The 23,247-nt window shown below is 35.7% G+C and overlaps 1 protein-coding gene across 1 annotated transcript; it reads right to left on the reverse strand.

The window, feature by feature from the left end:
- Window positions 1–8,200: 8,200 nt before the first annotated feature.
- On the reverse strand, window positions 8,201–10,166 carry LOC132166198 (protein DETOXIFICATION 52-like). Its single transcript, XM_059576977.2, has one exon. It carries the CDS (start codon window positions 9,900–9,902, stop codon window positions 8,292–8,294), a length of 1,611 nt encoding a protein of 536 aa, XP_059432960.2. The 5' UTR covers window positions 9,903–10,166; the 3' UTR covers window positions 8,201–8,291.
- Window positions 10,167–23,247: the final 13,081 nt, after the last annotated feature.

The raw sequence follows: 23,247 nt of genomic DNA on the forward strand, positions 1-23,247 counted from the left end.
AAGCTCGTCTTTGATGAAATGGAAATCAATCTCTATGTGCTTTAATTGGTTCTAGCATGAAAGTCTAGATTGGCTGTTCAGTACGTAGCTCCAATATTATATTGTCTCACCAAAAAGTTGGGATACTGTGGAAGAACTATACCGAGATCACATAGTAAGGATTGTACCCAAAGAGTTTTAGCAATAGTGTTAGCAAGGGATTTGTACTCTTCCTCGGTACTTGAATAAGCCATAGTAGCTAGGTTGTTTACTAGCTAGAACTCCATGAAATTAGATTAATGCCAAGTTAGACACAGTATCCACTGGTTGATCGATGATTATCGGGGCACTTTAATTTGCCCAATCTGCATTGAAAAAAGTCTCAAATTGAGTAGATGTGGACCAATTGATAGACTATGCTAGAAGATTTTTGTTTAAAAAGAAAAAAAAGAAAAAAAAATTTATCAACCTAATGATAAAGATCAAATTCGAAGAGCATATTTGCCAAAAGGACAATATTGTCAAAAAGTTAATCATAATTTTTCCTAACGAGAATTTGAAATATATGGCATCATTTTAATCCACCCTAATTCTAAGAATTTGCCAACTGCTTGGAATAAATCATTTCAAAAGCTTATACTATTATATCTTCAAACTAAACAGTACTGAAGATCAAGCTGCAGGTGAAGACTCGTTTGTTACTGAATGATTAATTAGAAGTTGAAAAAAGAGAGAGAAGTTATAGTCATGTGGGGACTCCACAATAGTGCATATAATCAAGTTTGAAAAAAAATATGAAGCTTAGTTAAACAAAAAAACAAAGCATCATAACTTTTTTTTGACAAACAATCAGATCAACATGAAGGGAAATATAAAACTCGTTTGAATGTATCAATATTGTATTCACTTTTTATAACATGGATAAATATTTTGTCTGTGATGAATAAAAAAATTCTAGTGATTAAGGAAGTTTTCTTGAATTATTGTAGTTTCTTGCAAAACACACTGAAAAAATTGATAAAATAGTCTTAGAAAATTCTTCTACAAGTCATTGAATGACTGCTACAAGATTGAGAAAACGTGGCCACCGCAACCAAAATTCTGATTTTGTTATTACATCCTTACATGTTGCGAGATTAATACATTTGGGGAGTGATTAAGCTCATAGCTAGGTTTGGGCCCAACAATGCTATATTAACTACTCACATTTCTTATATATTCTCCATGTGTGATTCTATTAATTTTTAACTCAGACATATACTCAACAATCTCCCTTTTATGTGTGAGTCCATCATCACAATATTGGACCAATTCCCCCTCGCTTATGAGTCTTTTTATATTTTCAAGAGTTTTACACGTACAAGAGTTGCAGGAGCTGGCAGAACTCCAAACCATACGCGTTCTAGATACCCATCCAGGAAACTAAACTTGGCTTTGATACCAATTGTTGGGAGATTAATACCTTTGGAGAGTCTTTTTGTAAGCTCATAATATACTATGTTGAGATACCACACAACCTAAAAGCTTAAGCTCATGGGTTTAGGCCTAACAATGCTATATTAGCCACTCACATTTCTTATATATTTACAATGTAGAATTCTATTAATTTTTCACTCACATATGTACTCAACAGTACACACACCAGTTACGACCAGACGATAAAATGTTTGTCCAGGGACCTCGGAACAGTACACATGCCAGTTAATTACCAGACAATGTTGGGAAAGTGCACGGATAATCAGAATGCCGCAACAATATATCCTGTGTTTTAGATCAACCCAGAGGACCAAATCAAGTCACTTTCTTCACTCATCATGGCTCATGACATGCCTCCCCCATGCACATCTTGCTAGAAATTCTGATTAATTATAAGAAATTACAATCAATGATAATCAAATCCCATAATATATTTGAACACATCCATGGATATGAAGTGTCACCACATTTTATCTTTTAGCTATTCATCATCGTCATCATATGATAATTTTAACTCTTTCAAAGTGTGACCAAGCCGCAATCAACTTCTAATACGCGACAGATTCATAAAAGAAATAAACAACAAGAAATATGTGGCGCACGCACATATATATATAACATGAATCGAGTGTATGACTGATGTAGGAGTTATATGTATTTGTGTATATATATATATATATACCACACCTCCACTTCGAGTTGACCATGCCTGTCGGTGTCCGAGTGAAATAAAAATAGCAGCATGGCTTGCTTGTCATGGTCGTGCCATGGGTGTTTACAACGCAAAGTCAATGCCTCATATATATATATAGTTACGTACGTCTGAAGGTTTTTTTGGGAGATCTTGCCGTACATTGACAAGCACAAAATAAAGAAGAAATGTAAAGTCAGAGGCTTGTATATATAAAGTCTCCTCTAGTTCTGAGAAACTGATCCTATCGTTTTAGAACAGATATGGATCGGAGTTGCTTAATGATGACATAAGTAAACACACCAGCTTCAAATCCCACCCTTACATAGTAAGCAACTATTTTATATATTGTGTGTCTGAAACGTCAAAGGCAAATTTATTTAATTTATTTTCAACCCTTTTACTTTTTGCAAGTTTCAATCTAAGTGATGCTCTACATCACAATGCTGTCAACGCACGTTTGGAGGAATCTTAGTCTTCTTGTTCTTGTTCTTTTGGGTTGAACACAAACAATTGATTAACTGGAAGTCTGGAACAGTAGTGTGTTTTTTTAAAATGAAGAAATGGATAAATGATAAAGTCTGGAAGCAATGGAGGGGGCCACCCAGTTTAGCTTGGCACAATAAAAACAAAGGCAATTGAAAATGTAGGTGGCAGGGAGATGAAGAAATTGCAGTGGAGAGTGTGACAGAAAGAAAATGTAGAAGAAAACAAGCAAGTCCCACTGAAAGACATGAAATGGGTGATACCCCCCTCGTGCGTTTCTGCATAAAGAACTCATGCTTCTGAATAAACAGACAAAACTCTCTTTTGTTTTCCTTTCAGACCGGCAGTGGGGGGTCTCTTCTAAGGAGGGCCTTTTTTCATTATAACCCTTGTTTGTTTGTTGGTTGGGTTTCTTCCTTTATCCAAATCATGGGGACGCAAATCAACCACATGAATTTACATCAGGGAAAAATATGTTCCAAGGGCCGGCTATATATTTATATATTAATTTCCACACATTGCAAATGTAATATTGTTACTCGGTCCCATATGAATAGGAATGATAGTACTCTCTCTTGCAGATCTTTTTTCACTTGTCCCTTGAGTTAATTCACTAGTAAGTTGGTCATTATATATTGACCACAAGGGTGCCGGTACGACCTCCTGTTGAGAATTTTCATGTCTTATTAGTGTAAATCACTTTGGGTCTTATTGCTGTTTTTACCTTCTAGGTTCTTCCTGCATGTGCTACCATATATTGTTGTCACTGGCTCTCTCTTTTCGGAAATTGGATCGCTTTAAAGGTCTCTAAATGTGCAAATTTTCAGGCACACTTGGTTGGTAAATGAGCTACTTTCCACTAAGTGTTTGGAAGCATCCTCTTCACTTAGAATTAAGAGTGGCAAACCCTTCATAGTATCTGTAATTTTTTTCTTTTGTGACACTGCTGTTTTTATATTGTTCTCTTTTCCCCGTTTTTTCTCCTTGAATTTGATTAGGAAAAAAGAAAAAGTAGAATTGCCACTCTGGTCGCCATTTCCTACCTTTTTCATATAAATTAAAAAAAAAAAAAAAAAAAAAAGAAAAAACTTGTCCAAATGAGACATTGGCATAGCAACGTACGGTCAAGCAACTTTAGATAAATATCCTCGATTCATAAAAGGTTATTATATTGAATGTGGATTTCTTCAAATGCCAACTTTAATCAATGGTAATAACTTATAACAAATAAATGGTAAACAAAAGTTTGACTATTATTTATTTATTTATTGAAATGGACTACTGTTAAAAACTATATATCATATTCTCAAACAGAAATTGATTTTTTTTTTTTTTTTTCTCTATGCAATTGAAATGTATTACATGTACAAACCAAAAAAAAGTCAACAACATATAATTGCAAGACAAACCATTTAATATTGAAGAATATAACTAGCTAGAGAAGTCTAAAACATTAAATTAACATACCTAGGAATATCTTTCAATTTTCAATCTGTTTTACGTATGTTTCTAAAATAATTTTTGCTCAAGTCTTCCTCCTCGAATCCCAATCTTCTCCAATTGTAGTGAAATGGAGTGGAATTATTTTATGATTATGATTTTATTTTATTTTATTACATTTAACAATGTACATAATATATTATGTCATTTAAAAAATTTAAATGATGAATAAATATGTTATCTACTTGGCATTATATACACAATTAAATGTAATATATATATATATATATATATATATATATATATATATATATATATATATATATGTGTGTGTGTGTGTGTGTCTCTGGAGTGGTAAGAGGCACCTATACATCTTACATAATGATAGCTAAGACATACTATTCTCAAATTGAAGTGACACCTAGGACATATTATAATCTTATATATCATAGGATATATTCAAACTATAATGATAAACTTGTCATCGGCCATGTTTTTTTTTTTTTTTTTGGAGGAAATTCTTTCATCTCCATTCCATAATAAGAGATATAGAGCATAAAGCTCTTACAGAAAAACATAGCTAAAAGCTATGAAAGTACAACATCGTAGATACACTGAAAATCTAACAATAAAAAACGTATATACCTCCTTCGATCTAACCCATGTACACACTTCAGATAAGGGGCAGATTTGCTCTAAACAGACTAGATCTAAATACATAGGTAGGTCTTATCCCTAAAAAAACAAGCTTTATTGACCCAGCCATGAAACAAATTCCTCACACCAAAACTATCCCTCCTCAGTTCAAAAGTCAGGAAAACACAACAAAACAAGAACAAAACAAAGAAAACCAGCAACAGTGGCAAGATCCAGCAAGAAAATGGTAGAGGACAACCGGCGCGTGAGGCTCACCCGCAAAGTGCGTGAGATCCACACAATCCACACTCCAGTGCGTGTCAAAAAGAAACGAGAAAAAGTTTGATGTCTACAGGGCACAATGGCACCAAGGAGAAGCATGTAGTGGCGCATACGGGATTGGGCGAGGGGCAAAAGAGTAGATCGGCAACACAAGGAGCCGATCTAAGTTTCCCAGCAAAATATTGATGAAATTCAAGTGCAAGGAGAAGCCAAAAGACAAGGTGGAAGGGACGGTTGTTGCTGTTGCTGGATCTGGTCGCTGCTGCTGGGTTCCAAAATCAAACCACATCAAAGAAAGGAAAGAAAGAACAAAAAATGGGGGAGGAGGGAGGGATGGAAAATCCATCCCTCCCCCCTTCAGCGTCTCACCAGAGAGGGACTAGAGAGACATAATAAAATGATATATATCATCGACCATGTTAAATCACTAATTATTTTAAAAGTTTAAGTTGATAAAAAAAAAAAAAAAAAGATTAATATTCTAATACTCCTCCTCACAGGTGAATTTAAACTCCTCTTAAATAAACGAGGCCTAACACGTAGAATACTTATAGGATACTTTGCAAAGTAGTGAAGGCTTCGCAAAATGAAGGAGGGAATTGATGTCATTATAGGCAGCTACTTGAAGATACATAGTTTTTTTTTTTTTTTCTAAGCCAAAAAGGTTAGAAGGGGAGACCAATTGTGCCTATTCGGGCGTGGCCATAGTAGCGCCAACTTGTAGGACTGCTCAGGAGGGACCTAGACGGCGAAAACTGTAGGCGCACCCTCAAGACTGGCTGAGCCATATCTTAACCGTCCTCCCCATCAGGGTATCAATAGGAATCAAGGTGGTTTATACTAATCAGGCATGAGGATTTTCCATTGCAAAGATTTGAATCCACATCCTAATACTTACCTAATTACTTGGGAATTTCCTTATGCCATTGAACCACTACCCTTGCATCTGGAAGAGGAACAAGTCTGGATAGAAGAAACTAACAATTGTATTCAAGACATTGCATTTGAAGAACAATATGCTATTAATTCTCTAAAGAATGAAAGTCTCCTTTATTTATTTATTTTTTGAAAAAAAGATTAAAAATAAAATAAAATTCTATAACAATATATACCACCAAACAGTAATAATAACCCATCCTAAAAAATACCTAGCTTCTATATATAAATTTTGAGTAATGAAAATTATTATGCACTTGACTAAACTTCATTTACCTTAATTATTACTTTACATTTCAAATGAAGAGATAATTCGTTATATATATATATATATATATAATCTTGTTCTGGTTAATTAATTGCAAAGAAAGAATGTTAAAAGTTTGAAGTTTGAATAGTAATTTAAACATCAAATCTTATTGAAGATATCTTCAATATCTAGTAAAAGAATTATATATATATATATTAAAAAAAAAAAAAAAAAAACCTAGTCTGTATACACAACTCTGGTACATACAGGAGTCTCATGTCTCTCCAGTCTGATGTTTCCTCTTTTGTTATATATGCTTAGACTGGGAGAACTAGAAGACCTGGTGCATGATGCACGGCCTAAATAACACGAAAGTGATTAATTTAACATATTAAAAAAATTAACACAATATCCACAATTTTAAAGGAAGAATTAGTGTTGATGTATATATTTATATATACCACTAGCGTCCGAATATAATATTTTAAATTCCTTGAGAAATTTTTTATAGTAGAGTTTCAAATAAACAAATATAAGTAATGTCAAAAAAACTCTTGGTCTTAATCGCAACGTAAATTGACAAGAATGTTATTCTCGTCAACCCTTGGATATCAAATCATTGTTTAAAAGAAGAAAAAAAAATGTTAGAAACTATAATTATATCCAACATTCATTTAATAAGTCTGACGTGACGTGACACTCTCAACTAATTATTTGATTAATTTTTGTTAAATAATAAATAAATTAAAAAATTCAATTTGCCATATTAACATTGTGATTTTAAAAGGCACGCAGACAATGAGAAAATGAAAGTATATGTAACATTGCTCTTATGGGATAATTATAAGATAAAAATGTAATATATAACATTACTCTTAAAAAAATATTTTAATGTGACATAAAGGTATTTAAAAGTGTTGTGTTTTGAAGGGTATTTTATATTTTGAATTGTTCGTTAAAGAGGAAAAAAAAAAAAAAACACAAATTAACAACATAGCTTTGAGGATTTATTACCAATTATAACATGTATTTACGTTCAAAACTTATGGAAACTCAAGTAATTAGTAAAATATGAAAAAAACAGAACATGTTGAGCCCACCCCAATGCATTAACGTTTGTAATAGGCAGCCATGAGCAAAGCAATCAACGTAGCGAAACTTGATCGACGACCGTCGACGCGCAGCATAGTTCCGACTTTAAGCTGAACCATGGTCGGGACCAACCAAGAGAGGAGAGAGTCCGAAAAAAAAAACAGAAGGTAAAACGTATAAAGCTTTTGTAACTGCACGCACTGTCGAAGTCAGCCAAAATATTACGGACTTTTTTACGTGGACGGACTAGATCCATGGTTTGATGAGATAGGGCCTCGAAGCTGCCATGTGTCGGTTGGTGATTCAAACCACTCGGATACTTCTAAAAGGCTTTGTCCAGACCAAATAAAAACGATGAAAACATGTCTGAATTTTTGAGACATTACCCCATTTGCCTTAAACTGTCAATTCCTTCTTTAGTTTTTCTTCTTAAATCATTCTTTCCACGCCTTTCTCTCTGTACTATTAGTATTTATCCCAACCCCATCGCAATAAAATCTTTCCTTATCCAAAACTGTCGCACTCCAAGACACCTCCATAAATCAATATGTCAAATTATGTTAGGATTAGTAGAAACAATATTATCACTGAAAATCTTATTTTACAAAAATAAAAATTGCTTTAAGGGAAAAAAATAACTAGAATTCTGTTTCAATCTTACACTCTCTAGGAATTTCTTTTTTTTTTTTTTACTGAAGTCAAGCCAATCTCTAAATAAAACAAATTACATACTGCTAGTTTGCGCAATACACACCATATTAGCTAGAAAGGAGATATATATAGTATACATGCCCACCACACCCAATAAATTAAAAAAAAAAAAAAAACAGTAAAAAAGAATCAAGTTTTCTCCTTTATCCTTTTCACTTAGGACCCATCTGATCTCCCAACTCGACCAAAAAGAAAAAAAAAAGAGGGTACAAATTTATCGATCTTAATAATTCACAAGGAAGCTAGAATTGTGTCCATGCCACATAGGCGGCATTGGGCACAATCAAAAAAACGAAAAAATTAAAAAAAAAATTAGTCTATGGGTTGGCAAGAGGGAGTGACGACGACAATGGAAACCAGTGGCTCTTGCTCCTCCCCATCACCCTTGCAAACGCTGGTTAGCTCCGTGTTTCCACCGCCGGCGCACGTTAGCATCTGGGCCCTCCAAGCTTGTAGGTCCCAGTCAGTGGTACCGACCACGTACAACATGAGTCCAGCGCAGCACACCTGGGCCGCCAAGAGCCCGACCCAAAGCCCACAAAATCCAACGCCTAGGCGGAAAGATAGCCCAACAGCCACGGGCATGCCCACCAGATAAAATGCGCCCAGGTTGACGTTAGCCGCCGTGGTAGGGCGCGCACTACCTCTGAGGACCCCACACCCCACGGTCTGCGGGCAGTTGCCCAGCTCGCACAGCCCTAGGATCGGCAGGGCGGCCGCTGTCAACCGAAGGATCTCGGAGTCGTTCGTGAACATCCGGGCCCACTTATCCCTCATCCCCGATGCGAAGATCATCGCTGATAGGCCCATTATGGCCGCCAGGAACACCGCCACCACAGCGGATAATTTCGCCCTGTACGGAGAGTTGGCGCCGAGCTCGTTCCCGACACGTGTCGACACGGCGAAACTGAGGGAGGACGGGAACACGTAAATCAGGGCCGTGGTTTGGATCAAGACGCCCATTGACGCCACCGTGGCCTTGGGGTTCACCAGGAGGCCACACAAGACGATCATGATCTCGTACCACCACCATTCCAGGCAGACAGAGACGCAGCTTGGAGCGGCTAGCCGGAGGAGCGGCTTCCAGTTGGTTAAGCACTCTCGGCTCGGCGCAGTCCAGGTCGGCTCGTGCAGCCCGGTGGCCCACACGTATAAGACAATGGATAAGAGCGCGAAGATGTTGGAAACGGCTGAGGCAGCGGCTACGCCGGCCACGCCGAGCCGGAAGTGGATGACAAGCAAAAAGTTCATTGGCAAGAGGAAAACCGTGCCAGCGAGGGATGCTAGCGTGACCGGGTGGGTGATGCCCTGAGCGCGAAGGTAAATGCGGATTGGATAAAGGAAAGAGTTGGAGAAAAGGTCGGGGAGAGAGAACATTAGGTACGTGTGAGCCATGTGGGTGATACTGTGGTCTTGGTGTAAATAAAGCAGGATTTTGGACATGTTGAACCAGAGAAGCGAAATGGGTATCGAAGAGAGGAGGAGGAAAATCACTGTGCGGTGAAGGGTTACAGAGAGAAGCTTGGGACGATTTGCTCCGAAGGCTTGGGAGCAGAGAGGCTCCATGCCTAGAGCAAGGCCGGAGAGGACGGAGTAGCCGGTAATATTGGCAAAAGCGATGGCGAGGGAGCCAGCGGCGAGTTGGAGGTCGCCGAGGTGGCCGAGGAAAAGCATGGAGAGGATAGAGCGAGAGTAGAGAATGAGGGCAGTTAGGACCATGGGGAAGGCGAGGTTGATGAGTGATTTACTTTCGGAGACAATATCGGAGATGGTTGGTAGAACCAACTGTATTTGCTTTTCCGGGTCATGTTTAGTGGGGTTGGGCAGCGATGATAAGCAAAGGAAAAAGAGGTGGGTTAGAGGAGGAGGAGGAGGAGGGTGTTGTTGCTCTTGCTCTGCGGCCTTCTCATTAGTTGCAGACATGGTGGTACAGGTACAGGTACAGGTGTGTGAGTTGTAAATGATGACGATGATGGACCGATGGGTGATGGTGATGGTGATGGTTGTGATGATGATCCAACAAATCTTGTGTCACTTTGCTAATAACCTTTGCTCGCTACTCGCTACTCGCTACGGCTCGCTATCTAGCACTTGTGCTCAGAGATACTCTCATGGAGAGCACTCTTCCCTTATCTCTCTCTGTCTCTCTCTCCCTATCAATTAATGGATGCTATAAGGTGGTTCTACTAAGAGATAGATAAGAGTGCAGAGCAGCAGCACAAGTATTAATAAGCAGCTGTGGTCTGTGGTGTGGTTTAAATAAATAAATCAATTTTTTTTTTTATAATATATATTTATTTGGCAAACGACTTGAAAAAGGGAATGAATTGAAACTGTATCAGAAGAATTGATTGACGTGAAAAAAAAATAAAAAATATTTTATATAAAAAAGTAAAAAGAAAATTATTTTATTGTGATTTTTTTATTTAAATAATTAAAAAAAGTAATTAATATTATGTAAAAAATAAAAATATTAAAATTAATTTTAAAATAATTTTTTGGGTTTTGAATTCGGTCGAGTCCGGTCGTTTGGCAAACATGCCCTATAGGTATAAGATGTAATTATTTTGTTACTTTAATGTAATTTAAAAGGGAATATGACAGAATTTGCCAGATATTCTGTGAGGTTCAATTTCCAATATTAAAAAAAAAAAAAAGAAAAAAAAAAAAGGGATTTTAATTTACGAGATTGATGTTGGTGGTGGTGGGTTTCTTTTGCACAGGCCCCAGGCACTGTTGCTCTGTGCTTTCTCAGTCTATCACCCTCGGATGCGTTGATATATATTTTTATACAATCCAACATCACGGTGACAGTGATTTGGGCACCTCTCCGTTGGTGAAATTTGGGTTGCACGGCAAAAGACTGTGCTATCCCTGCAGTAAGTATTAAGTAAGTCGCTTACCTTGCAATTTGCGTTGCGCTTTACCCCCGTGAGTGCTGCTTTGACTCTCGGGGTCGCCCTCTCAAATTAATGGATTATAAATTATCGTATCTCCCTTTATTAGCCAATTCTTTTCGATAATTCTAGTAATCCTTTTTGTATTTATTTTAATTCTCTTTAAGAATGATGTGTCTATTAAAATTACCATTTGATCAAAATTTAATAATGATCAATCACAAATCTAATAGTAATTTTAATAGTCACATCATTCTTGAAGAGATTCAAGAAGAACATAAGAGATACTTGTAACATTACTCATTTTGACCCAATGTCGTGGCCAACAAGTTAAAACTTAAAAGCTTAATGTTCTTTTTTTTTTTCTTTTTTTTTTTTTTTTTAAATAAAAATATTAACAAGAAACTAAAAAATATAAAACATTTCTCAAAACACGCAAAAATTCAAATACAAAAATAGTTTTCACGTTTATGTCAAATAAAAATATTTTTAATTTTTAATTTTTTTATACATTGTCATCTCACTCGACTAATGTGATAGCATTCATTGATCCTAGTTACAAGAAAAACACGTACATTAACAACAATCAACAAGATCCCTAAGAGGTAGTTCAATCGGCTAGGACCACGCCTAATGAAGCGATGGCCACTAGTTCGAATCCCCCTTCCCCTTCTTGTGTGGATGTGTCAATATATATATATATACTCCAACAAGGGCATGCAAACATTAATTCAAGTTTAGGGTTTGCCTTTCTTTTATTTATTTATTTATTTTTTTGCTTTTCTTTCATTTTCCTTTTTGTTAAATCCCAGCATCATGTTACACAAAACAATGGGCTAACCATTCGGTATCAAGGATTTTTTTAATTATTTTTTAAAAGTAATTTTGAGAAGTAAAAACAGAATGATCGATGAGAATCTTTAGCGATTAATTCCCAATTGATCTAAAATTATCACTCATCCTCCTTACTTAAACACTTGAGATTAATCAGCATCAATCGAAAACATTTTCTTTATAGAGTAAATTGAGTAATGTTGAAGACAAGATAGAGGAGAAGAATATATATATGAGATTCATGAACCAAATCTCATGTATTCCAAAAGAGAAAAGCTCTAATCTCAAGAAGGTATAACTTAAACAATTACAAATCATCATCCTTCATTCTCTTGTTCGATCTCATAACGTGAAAACTTTTACTCAATTGGGGTTATCCTAAGCTTTTATTTTTTGTCTACAACGATACACGAAATGGTATGACAGACGAGTTGGGGTGGGTTCACACGTGCAACAGTAACTGGAGGCCCTATTCTGCTGTAATTCATTAGGTTAAGAGACCACGGGAGGAGGGGAACCATAAGGATAAGGGATCCAAATTTTTAGTATTTTGCTATTCGAGTTATTAACAATTTGAGCAATAAATGTAAAAGAGTTTCTAAACGGTCAAGCAGGGGCCGTGTTACCCCAAACATGCTCGGATTAATAGGTCTTATAGGGACTCACTCGCATTTACTATCCAAATGGCTAGAAATTCAAGCAACAAAATTGTTGAGAATCTCTATTTAAAAAAGTTAAAGGTGGTTGTGGACTTAATGAATCTTGTGTATGCATATGTGAGTGAACAATAATTAATTTTACAGTCATTAAGAGGTAGCTCAATCAGCTGGGACCACGCCTAATAAAACGGATGTCACTAGTTCGAATCCCCCCTCTCCCTCTTGTGCAGACATGTAAAAAAAAAAAAAAAAAAATTACATTAAAAACATATTATAAGAATAAAGGGTTTTTATTTATTTATTTATAAGAATAAGGGGTTAATATAACACAACTAGACTAAAGTCTATTAGTTTAACTGTTTAAGCACGTTTAAGTTGAGTGATGTCTTAGTATGAGCATAATCTTATTGTTGTGTGTGAGCAAAACCAATTAAATTCCACATTACCACTTTGGATATATATAATAGAAACATATGCCATAATTAGGTCAAACCTACTATTTTAACTTTTAACCAAGGAAAAAATTAGTACATGTAGGGGTAGGTGCTTTCACCGCCTCCGGTGGCTCACAAGAGGTGGCCGAACCATCTTATGACCATGGAGGCTAGTTTAGCCACCTAAGAAATTTTGGGTAACTTTTGAAATCTCAAAAAGCTATTTATATATAACTTAATAAAACCACAAAAACTGATTAGAAGAAGTGGTAAATCTCCCGTGAGGTCCGGTCATGGAGCGGCCTTTCTCGGTGATCTGATTGGGTGACTTGAATTTCTGAGTACAAACCCCACCAACAGGTCGGATGTGTCCGCGTCAGCAAAACCGACCTTAAACTAAAGTGGGATTTTATGGCCAAAAGAGCTGTCGCTGGGTTTTGCCTCCAAAAGCCTTTCTCACGTCATTACTCGTCACCCAAAAGAAAAATCAAATGAACTTTTTTTTTTTTTTAATATAGTTTTTGGTGTGTTAATTAATCCGTAGATCTTCCACAGTAAAAATGCATGTGAATAGGCAAATGGGGATTTGATTTTTCTTTTCACATGGCCATGGTGGGCTAAATTCTAAAATGCGTGCGTGATCAACGGATAAACTGGCAAGAGGGCACGAGTCAGGATGTCTAGCATTTCCACAAACAGATGGAAGGAGGGAAACATACCCTTCAGAGCAATTACTCTCTCTTTCTCTGTCTTGTTGAGTTGGGTGTAATTGACTGTTGTTGTCGTTTATCAGTTTTGTATCAGAGAGAAACAGTAGTGGTGCGTGCTGCGTGGTTCATAGCGCAGAGACAGCCACCTTGTAGTGAATAAGACCCACACATTTCCAACCCCCTCATCTGACACTCACTCACTCTCGGCGCACCACTTCTTGTTTTCTTTACGGGAAAATGCCTTCCTCTCTCTCTCTCTCTCTCTCTCTCTCTCTCTCTCTTTCTCTCTGTGTGTTCACCCTTCACCCCCTCTGTCGCTTGTGACCCGGCCAGCCCCCCTACGCTTCCCAACTCTGCGGGCCCCTCTCAGATTTTTCAGTATGCCGAAATTATTAACACTATTTTTTTTTCTTTTTTGACTTACTGATTAGGATATCCAACTCCTTTTCTTCCAACCATTTTCTCTGATTCAGAAGATAGTGGGAGGCCGCTTTCTTACCAATAATATATCACTCCCATCCCGTTTCACGTTTAAACTAAATTAATTGATTACTGCGCCGAATAAAACACACCAAGGGAAATGAAAAACTAACCTTTTTTTTTCTTTTTTCCCATGTGAGATGGAAGCAAGAGGATGAAGATTACTGTCAAAAGTCTTCTTCTCTGTAGCCTATGTGATATTAGACTCTACATGATGGAGCGGAGTCTCTGTTCTCTGTCTTTCTACCTCACGTGTAATGGAAGAGAAAAGACAAACTTTTTGTCTTGGACACTTCAGTGGCCAGCCACCTCTTATTGGAGTTCAAACAGGGAGAGGAAGGAGACAAAAGGAAAATATATAAGCAAAAAAAAATTACAATTTACCTCTAAAATCCACCGTTTTCACTTTTTTTTTTTTTTTTCCCCAAAGTTTAAATGGGTTATTTTTGAATTTCACAAGCTATTAAATTGTGAAAATTTTGAATTTCACAAACTTTGCACGTGAAATTTTAGCCCCGGAAGCAAAGTGTATTTTTTTAAAAACTTTGTAGGGTGCTAATGCAACTTAATTTTTACACCTAGTAAACAAATGTTAAAAATAAATAAAAATTAGGGGTTGTTGAGCATGCCAAGTCTAGCCAAAGGAGGTAGCTCAACTTGGGGTGGTTTGTCCATGGCAATTAGGACTAATTTGGCCACCCCTAAATGGCCAAATGGGATGGCTAGCCAAGGGGTGGCCGAAACCATGCACCCCTATTTGTCCATTTCGGGGTACTCGAACCACCCCTAATGACTATATATGGGGTGGTTTGGCTGGTCATGCCTTGTTTGGTAAAAGGGTTGGAGTTGGCCTAAACACTATTTGTCACAATTTCCTAAAAAAATTAACATCAAAACATTCTAACTTTTTCACTTTTTATATCAAATCATTCACTTTTTATTATTATTCAAATAAAAAAATCACTACAAAATAAAATTTTTTCACTTTTTCATTTTTTTTATACCAAACATTTTTATTTTTTTCCACATCAATCTACATCAACTACAGTGTCTAGGCCAACCCATTTACCAAACACCACCAAAGAGTTTTTAGTTTTTTTTTAGTGGGGAAGTAAAATGTATTTTTCCTAAAATATAAAATCTAACTCCAATTAGCTTCAATTTTTTGGTTAGTTTATAAAGTTATAATAACATTATAAAGTTTCATTTTTTACTTGTGTTTGCAATATCCCTCGATCCATGAGATATTCATAGAATATAAGGTACTTTAATTTTATTGTCAACCTTATTCAATCTACATCTTTAATCCTTGAGTTTAAGATTTAATCACATGATTATCCACAATATTCTTTGTCTAAAGAATTTTATTCTTTATTTTATTTTATTTTTTTGAAGGGGAATTGTATTCTTTAGAGTATAGATTTTAGTTGCCATTTACTAAAATTACTAGACCTAGAGTTAAATCATTAATTCAATTAGAATAATAGTAAGGGGATATATCTATATCTCATAATGAGACTATAGATGCCGTCTTGAGAATAATTAGTATTGTTCCCATGGTACTCAATGCAATCACGTACACAAAGTTTCGAGGTATATACTAAACATGATCATCTGATCACTTGTTGGTAAATTAACACGATAACATATCATATTTGAGTCCACCATTCCCATAAGATTAAGAGCCATTTTAATTAGTAGTTATGAGAAAAGTATTTGCGTGACAATAATTTGTAACACCTTATCATGCTGCTCCAATTGAATGTATTATGATTTATGAATGCATTAACATACTAACTCTAAGTTTATACTTCTATGATCAAGACAAATCATCATAGTTAATATGTTATAGTGTTTATTTGCAGATAAAATGTTTAATTTCACACCAACTATGAACTCAAAATTACAAGTTATAAAAAAACTTTTTATTTAATTAGACCTTTTGTGCACTAATTATGCTCAATGCACCTAAATCACATACAATATAACTTGAGGATTTAATTCATTTCATGAATAAAAAATGCCCAAATACCATACTTTCAAAATAAAATAACTTTTATTCAAATAAAATAAAGTTCAAATTATTATTTAGGGCAGTAACCCTAACATTAATCCTAACATTGACAGCATAAGTTGTAGACCAATAACGTTAATAAACAATCGTCTAGATCTGTATTATTTAATTAGGATGTCACATAATGGGTATACCCTTTTTTCCTAATTGATCCTAATTCAGCGCTAAAAAAATAAATGATTTTTTACCCCAGCACATTTGTTCTGCAGTACTCCCCATATACTTTTTGTCCAAATGACTATTATTATAGCTTGGCTACACTTTTTAGTGGCAATGATCAGTAAGTGATCTGCGTAGTCACTTGTTCAAATATATGCCACTCTAGGTTATGATGGTTTCCCATACTTAATTTTATCACTCTTGTTTAACACTCCAGTCTTATATTTGGAAGATGCATAATTCATATAATAGATCACATTGATTATTTATTATATATATGAGACTAGGCTTTATAAGTGATTCTAATTAACTCTAAGTTGAATACTTTTTTTTGGACTAATAGCTCTTTTATTGGGCTATTACAAATGATACAAGTGCAACCTAACAATGTTATGTGGTATAGAAACATTGCATGACGTGGCTCTAATAAGGATGTCAGAGATTTAAAGAGAGAGATTGTAATATTTCAGTCTCTTATCGGGATGATTAATTAATATATAACGTACTCACATAGACCACACTAGTCCCTTATTAGATTGCACTTAACTTTATTAATTAGTAATTAGAGCTTCAAATTGACTAATTGTTTTGAAATAGTTTGTTTTTTTTGGCCATTACAACAATTGGGTCTACGTTGCCATAATGCTTTTATAAATATGCGAAGCACACAGATAATATCCTTCGGCCAGTTGAGGAGATAAAGATTTGTACTTAATTGGAAATTGATGATATTGGTCTTCCTCTAAAAGGTGGTGATTATGTTTTACTGGAGCTTAAATGAGGTGCATCTTCATCAAAGGAATAATGTAATGATCACTTCGATCGACAACTATTAGTGGCGTATCCTATTTACATTTAACCTGAGTAGTCACGACTTAAGGTTTTTGTGTTCCTTTGTAACATCAAGCATATATGCATGTGTCGTATGATGCTTTAAAGAGGCATTTAGATTTTTAAATGAAGTGCGCGCTTTTTAAGAGGCCAGAATAAGTTACCTTCACTGAGGGCTCTAAGAGGAAATTAAGGTGGTAAACTTATATATATAGATATAGAGGTAGGTGTTAGGCAGGAAGACATGCAGAGGATGTGCCTCGGAGAATATATCTTCGTTCTTATTGGGTTATTGGTGGGTGGGTCCAGCTTTAGACAGAATAATGGTGGGTATCTTTTTTGGGTGATGGGCAGCTAGTGTGTTAGTAGCCATCGATCGGATCATGGAAGCACATGATGATCAGCTCATAAACTTCTGTTTGCATCAGTTGGTGACACCCTTTGTATATATTAGACTGCTGCCTAGGCCTCTAGGAGTACTGTTTATTTATTCCCACGTCCTTGCTCTTATAGCACACCTGCTTTTTCTTTTACCTAATTAAGCATTAATGTCTGGTTTTGAGTACTTAAGGTGTAATATTATAGTACAATACTACAACTCAAGCTTTTGTGCGTATCTATAACTTATATGGACTGTCTCTTAGAGATCAAGTGATCAGACAGTAAATATATATGAGAGATTAAGTTTAAAGTTATTTGTCTATTTGCTTGGACAAGTGGGTTCTTTGAGAATTTTTTTTTCATACTTATTATTTAAATTAAATTGTTAGAAATTTGAATCCATCCCGCATACTTATTTTCAAGTAAGGGAGGTTTGTTAATATTAATATGTTTTGGAAAGTGCTTCTTTCTTTTTTTTTCTTTTTTGATTAAAACAATATTTTATAACATAAAAGTGAAAATAATTTTAAGTGGTATGTGTTTTAGGTTGTTTGTTAATGTTTTGTCTTAATATAATAAAAAATAAAAATAAAAAGTATAAAGTGGGAACTTTAACAAACATATCCGAAGCACTTTAATTAAAATTTTCATGAGTTTATAGGTCGAACCTGCTCATAAAATGAGCTAACATATAAGAAACCCTTTTAATATTTGTTAAGCTTTTGGGATATACAATAATTTAACATGATATCAGAATAAAAATATTTATAATTGAACATTGCTTACATCATTCACATTACATCACATCACTTTTTAATTAAATATTTCATGATTAGACTTGCTTATTAATTGAGAATTTGAAGTTACACCTGAAAGACAATATTTAAATATAAATAAAATTATTAAAATCTACCTAAATGATCTTTTGAGAATAGTTGAATCCCAATATCAGTCATAAACAATGCCAAGATATTGATAAATAATAATAAAACTAATGAATTAACATTGGTAGTACTCTAGATTTAACTTAATTGGTTTCGATTTATTGTACTTTCTCTCTTATTTATTTGTTTTGCTTTTGGTGTTGGCCAGTTTGGCCTCCCAGTTTGACTCGGAAATCAACTAAGTGCAGCATTAGAAACCAATGCTCAGTGTTGATCCACTTCACCTGTTCTCTTTTTCTCCTCTAACAAATAATTCAAATCGTTTTATTATATATTGATGAATAATAAATATAAAAAGTCGCCGTAAAAAATTGTTCTTCTCCAACAGTCGTGCATGGGGTCCAACATGCATTATTTGCGACAGATAATATTAAAAACTCTTGAAAATGTTTAACTATTGACTTTTCTTACAAGGCATGGTTTCATTACATAGTGCATGCCCAAGTCGAATTGACATTTTCCGGTACTTGTTAGGTTTTGGATTTCTACAATCTCCTAACAAATAACTATCACATTGCCATCCAATGAATTTTCTTTTATTTTTTTCTTTTTGCATAGTACGCTGAAAGAATTTGAGAGACGCGTGGCAGCACCCCAGATGAAGAAAGGAGGAATCAGAATTACGAAAAGCTTTTCACAGCATTCCTTTTTACATATATTTGTAATCAGATTGCATGCACCACCTTGCCTTTTTCGCAAAAAGCTTTGCACAATCACACACAAAGTTGCAGCAAAAAGGTACAAGAACTGCAGGCACACCACACACACACACACAAAGCGATATTCTTGTTTTCTTTTGTTGTATTTGTTAATGAGAAAGCATCTGCTGCTTCCTATACAAAGGCGGCAGCTTGCTTGACTATTCAATCTTAATTAAGCTTGGGGGAAAATGCAGACAATTATCTCTTTTGGAAAAGGGAAACATCAAACAGTGCTAATATGACTATGAAAAAGAAATGAGGAAAGAAGGAAAAGGAAGAAAAATAGGCACGTGATACTATGGGAGGGTGTTGCAGAAAGGTCTTTGCAAAGCCAGCTACTTGCCTCGTACGCACAGCTCATCTCCACCTCCAAGTTTCCAACTCAATAAAGCAAAAAGAAAGAACAGAAAAAAGCTAATTAAAAAGATCAATAAAAAAGAAGAAGAAACAATTAAGTCCATTTTCTTCTGCAGAAAGGATCTAGACAGAGGCCTCATATAATCCAAGAGAGGCGCTTCTTTTGTAAAAGGATTTTGCATATTCTAAAATTTCCCCATTATTTGGCTCTTTCTTGTGTGTGGTAAAGAGTTTTACTTTCTTTCCTACAGTTTCCTTGCTTGGAAGGTTTATGAGCTTGCCAGTGTTGTGTACTTTCCTAAACTGTCAAAAATAGAACCAGAGACCCACACGCATGCCATATCCCACGTGGGGCGCATTTCATGCACATGGTTGTGAGACATTCTTGTCTAAATCCACGCCACTGCTGACCCTTTTTATTCGAGAAAAAGTGCAGCCCATCTGAGCCGTCCATGGTGATCAAGCTTAGAGCTTGGCTTAATCCATCTTTGACCTCGATTAACCTAGCTTGCCAAATCTCTACTAATAATGGGATCTAAAAGGCAGTAGGAGTGTAGGACCCTCGATCGTGGCAAATCATGTCTTGCAGCCACTTGTTGCAATGATTAAAGAAAAGAGTATACTGCTTGCGTCCCGTGTCTTGAGCTAATTGAACACAAGTTGGAATGTCACGTCAGTAATTGTTCGCAAACGGAACAAATGTGAGAGGATGCTTTGTCCAAATCCAATTAATTCTATAGATTGCTCTCGACCCTACATGCCCACTTGGTGATCATCAGTTTGCTTGTGGCAAAACCTATTGTTATAATGTCCATACAAAATTAACAATATTAATAAACCAGTTGTACGTTCTTCAACCTGGTCAAACATAAAGAAAGAAGTCAACAACATCCATGATCACCGTCGAAGAAAAAAAAATACACCAGTATCTAATGTTGACAATTTGGAAACTAATTAAAATTAAGAAATTGATCATTCGACTTTCAAAGCATGTACCATTTTGATCATACAACAAACTACGGAATGATGAGACTTAGATTTGGCTGGATTCGGGGGGTAAATTATTACACCAACGATTGGAAATGAATTAGTGCACAAAGGATGCGATCTTAATTAGCGGATTCAAAGAGAGTTAATGTAGGGATATTATAGAAAGAAATCAAAAAGACAGCCTTACAACATGATCATTTTTGTTGAATTTTATGGATCCCATAATAAGATCACTACCACCTCCAACAAAACGATCGAAAGGAATCAAGTCAAAGGCTTGCTGTCACAGATTCTCTTTCAATTAACCCTAGAGTCATATATAGAATATGTTAATTAATCATGTAAAAGAAAATTTCCTCCACAGCTAGGTATTACATTGCGGCTGCTGGCTGGCCTGTTAATTTTTTCCACAAAGTGGACAACTTCAATTAGTTAATTAGCTCGTAATGGTAAATTTACAAAAATAGATGAACAAAAGATGTGTTAGAAAATGACACCAAATCCCATATTTAGCACATTAAAGATTGGTATTAGAGACGGAACTAGGGAAGGCTCCTAGGGCCGGCGGCCATGACTTTTTAGAATGATAATATTCTACTTATAGGCTACAATATAACATGAAATCTCGAGAGCAAATAAGGAAAAAGTTTCGAAACCAAGCCGACCCCGCCGGTTTCATCATTGGTTGGGATTATTAAAAGGGATTTTTAGAGATTTTCTGAGGTTGATAGACAATGAAAGAATAATGCATTTGCCAATCTTCCACTGTTAAGCTATGTTGAAGGGTATCCTACTATGCTTTTGAAACATATGGCCACTTTAGCCGCAACCACAAAATGTGATTCATTACTTGTCTATAGAAAGATACGTGCAAGTTTTTGAAGGAAAATGACTTGCAAAATAAGAGGGGCTTAGTCATAACGATGTTGGAGTTCAAAAAGATTAAAAGAACTTGGTTAGATGGAGAGTCACTTGCAGTGACTCAACTTATGGTCCTTGTTCACACAAACTTTCACGTCTCCTCAAACCTATAATGTTCTCCCATTTCTGTCTCTGTCCCCCCAACTGAATTAGGCAAGGAATTAATATAAATTTTAATTCAAAATTTTTTTTACACTTTTGATCTTTCACTACTCATAAATTGTCACATCAATTTGTAAAATGAGTTGAAGTTAAAGTTTTAGTATCCCAAGCATTTTCGTAAGATTTGAGGGAAATAAATCACATAAAATATGGACTGCTGCGTAAAAATCTGTGAGTTTCTTTCGATGGCTCGCATTTAATTTAAGAAAGTAGGAGATGGTGAATTACGAGATTGTCCTGAATGACCCTTTTGTCGGTTGTCCCCAAAATAAAAATATTAGTTGCATCTATCATCATTTGACTTGGGTCTTATCAGTTTCCAAAACAAATTTCACAAATGGGAAGAACATTTATCGATGGTGGGGGTGTGAGAAAATGATTACGGAGATCCTGAAAGTGATACCAATATAAAATATCCTAACCGTGTGATTTAGGAATTAATGTTTGTAAATTGTCAAAGAACACAATCACATGTGGGGTGGCCTGCGACATATTTAAGGATTTTATTTTTATTATATTTTATCAGGAATCTCATGATGTTAAACCTATGTTTAGTGTTCAGAATTGAAGCACAATTATACCCCTTCTCTCTCTCTCTCTCTTTCTCAGGCATGCTTAACTACCAAAAGTTTCTTGAGTGGACATGATATATATATTTATATGTATGCAATTAGGTAGCATGGTGGCAGTCCCCTAAAGAACTTGTTGGACCTGAGCTTGTCTCCAACATATCCTCACAAAATTCTGTCTCAAACTCAATTAGGATGCTCATGTCTTCTTGGATTTACCGAAAGAACAAAATCATAGGTTAGGGTTTGATGAGTATATGCCCTTTAGAGGCTTTCTAATAGAAACTACAAAAAGGTGATCAAGACAATAATTGGTGTGTATATGTATACATATATATAACCAGAAAAACACCAATGTTTTTTCACAACAAATTCCAGGCCCATTTCATGCCATATTCAAAGATCCCCAGTCTCTTAGGCTAGGCCATGTAAAGCAGATTCATATAGCCCTCAAAGAAAGAGCAGCCCGTATATAGGCATGGGGTATGGGGTTTTTTCATATTGGACGTGGGCCTCAGATATTCCAACTTTGTACCAGATAGATCACTGCCTTCCAAATTCCTTATAAACTAAAGCGGTAGTTCATGCATTATTTACCATATTAACCACTAAATAATTAAATTTGATTGTAAAGTTTGTTAAAAATTAGGGTTAAATACTAAAAGCCTCCATAGGGTTTGGACACCTTATTTTTTCTCTCCTAAGTTTTGATTTGTATCACATGAGGTACTTGTGGTTTTAATAAAAACAAAATTGGTTCTTCCATCGACCGTTAGTTGACTTAATAGAAGTCCACGTCACTGACATGTAGACCAATTAAAATTCGACACCTAACATAAGTGGCAACATCATCAGTGATGATGTGGCCACCTAATTAATTTTTTTAAAAAAATATTTTTTTTCAAAAAAAAGAAAAAAAGAAAAAAAGAAAAAAATTGGGGGTGGCCGTAGGCCAACCCTTGGCCATTTGGGGGTGGCTGGCTATGGGGGTGGCCGAAACCACCCCCAGTACCCACCGGTGGCCAAAACCACTACCCCCAATGATGGTTTTGGCCACCCCACCCCCAAACTACCATTGGGAGTGGTTTTGGCCACCATCTTGGCTCCATGGGGCAAACCACCCTCAGTACTCATTGGGGGTGGTTTCGACCACCCCTTTGGACAC

Source organism: Corylus avellana, chromosome 11, assembly GCF_965113065.1.
Source record: "Corylus avellana chromosome 11, dhCorAvel1.hap1.2, whole genome shotgun sequence".
Taxonomy (NCBI): Eukaryota; Viridiplantae; Streptophyta; class Magnoliopsida; order Fagales; family Betulaceae; genus Corylus; species Corylus avellana.

Excerpts from the sequence above, each read along its gene's own strand:
- LOC132166198 (XM_059576977.2), bottom strand. The coding sequence starts at position 9,902 with ATGTCTGCAACTAATGAGAAGGCCGCAGAGCAAGAGCAACAACACCCT.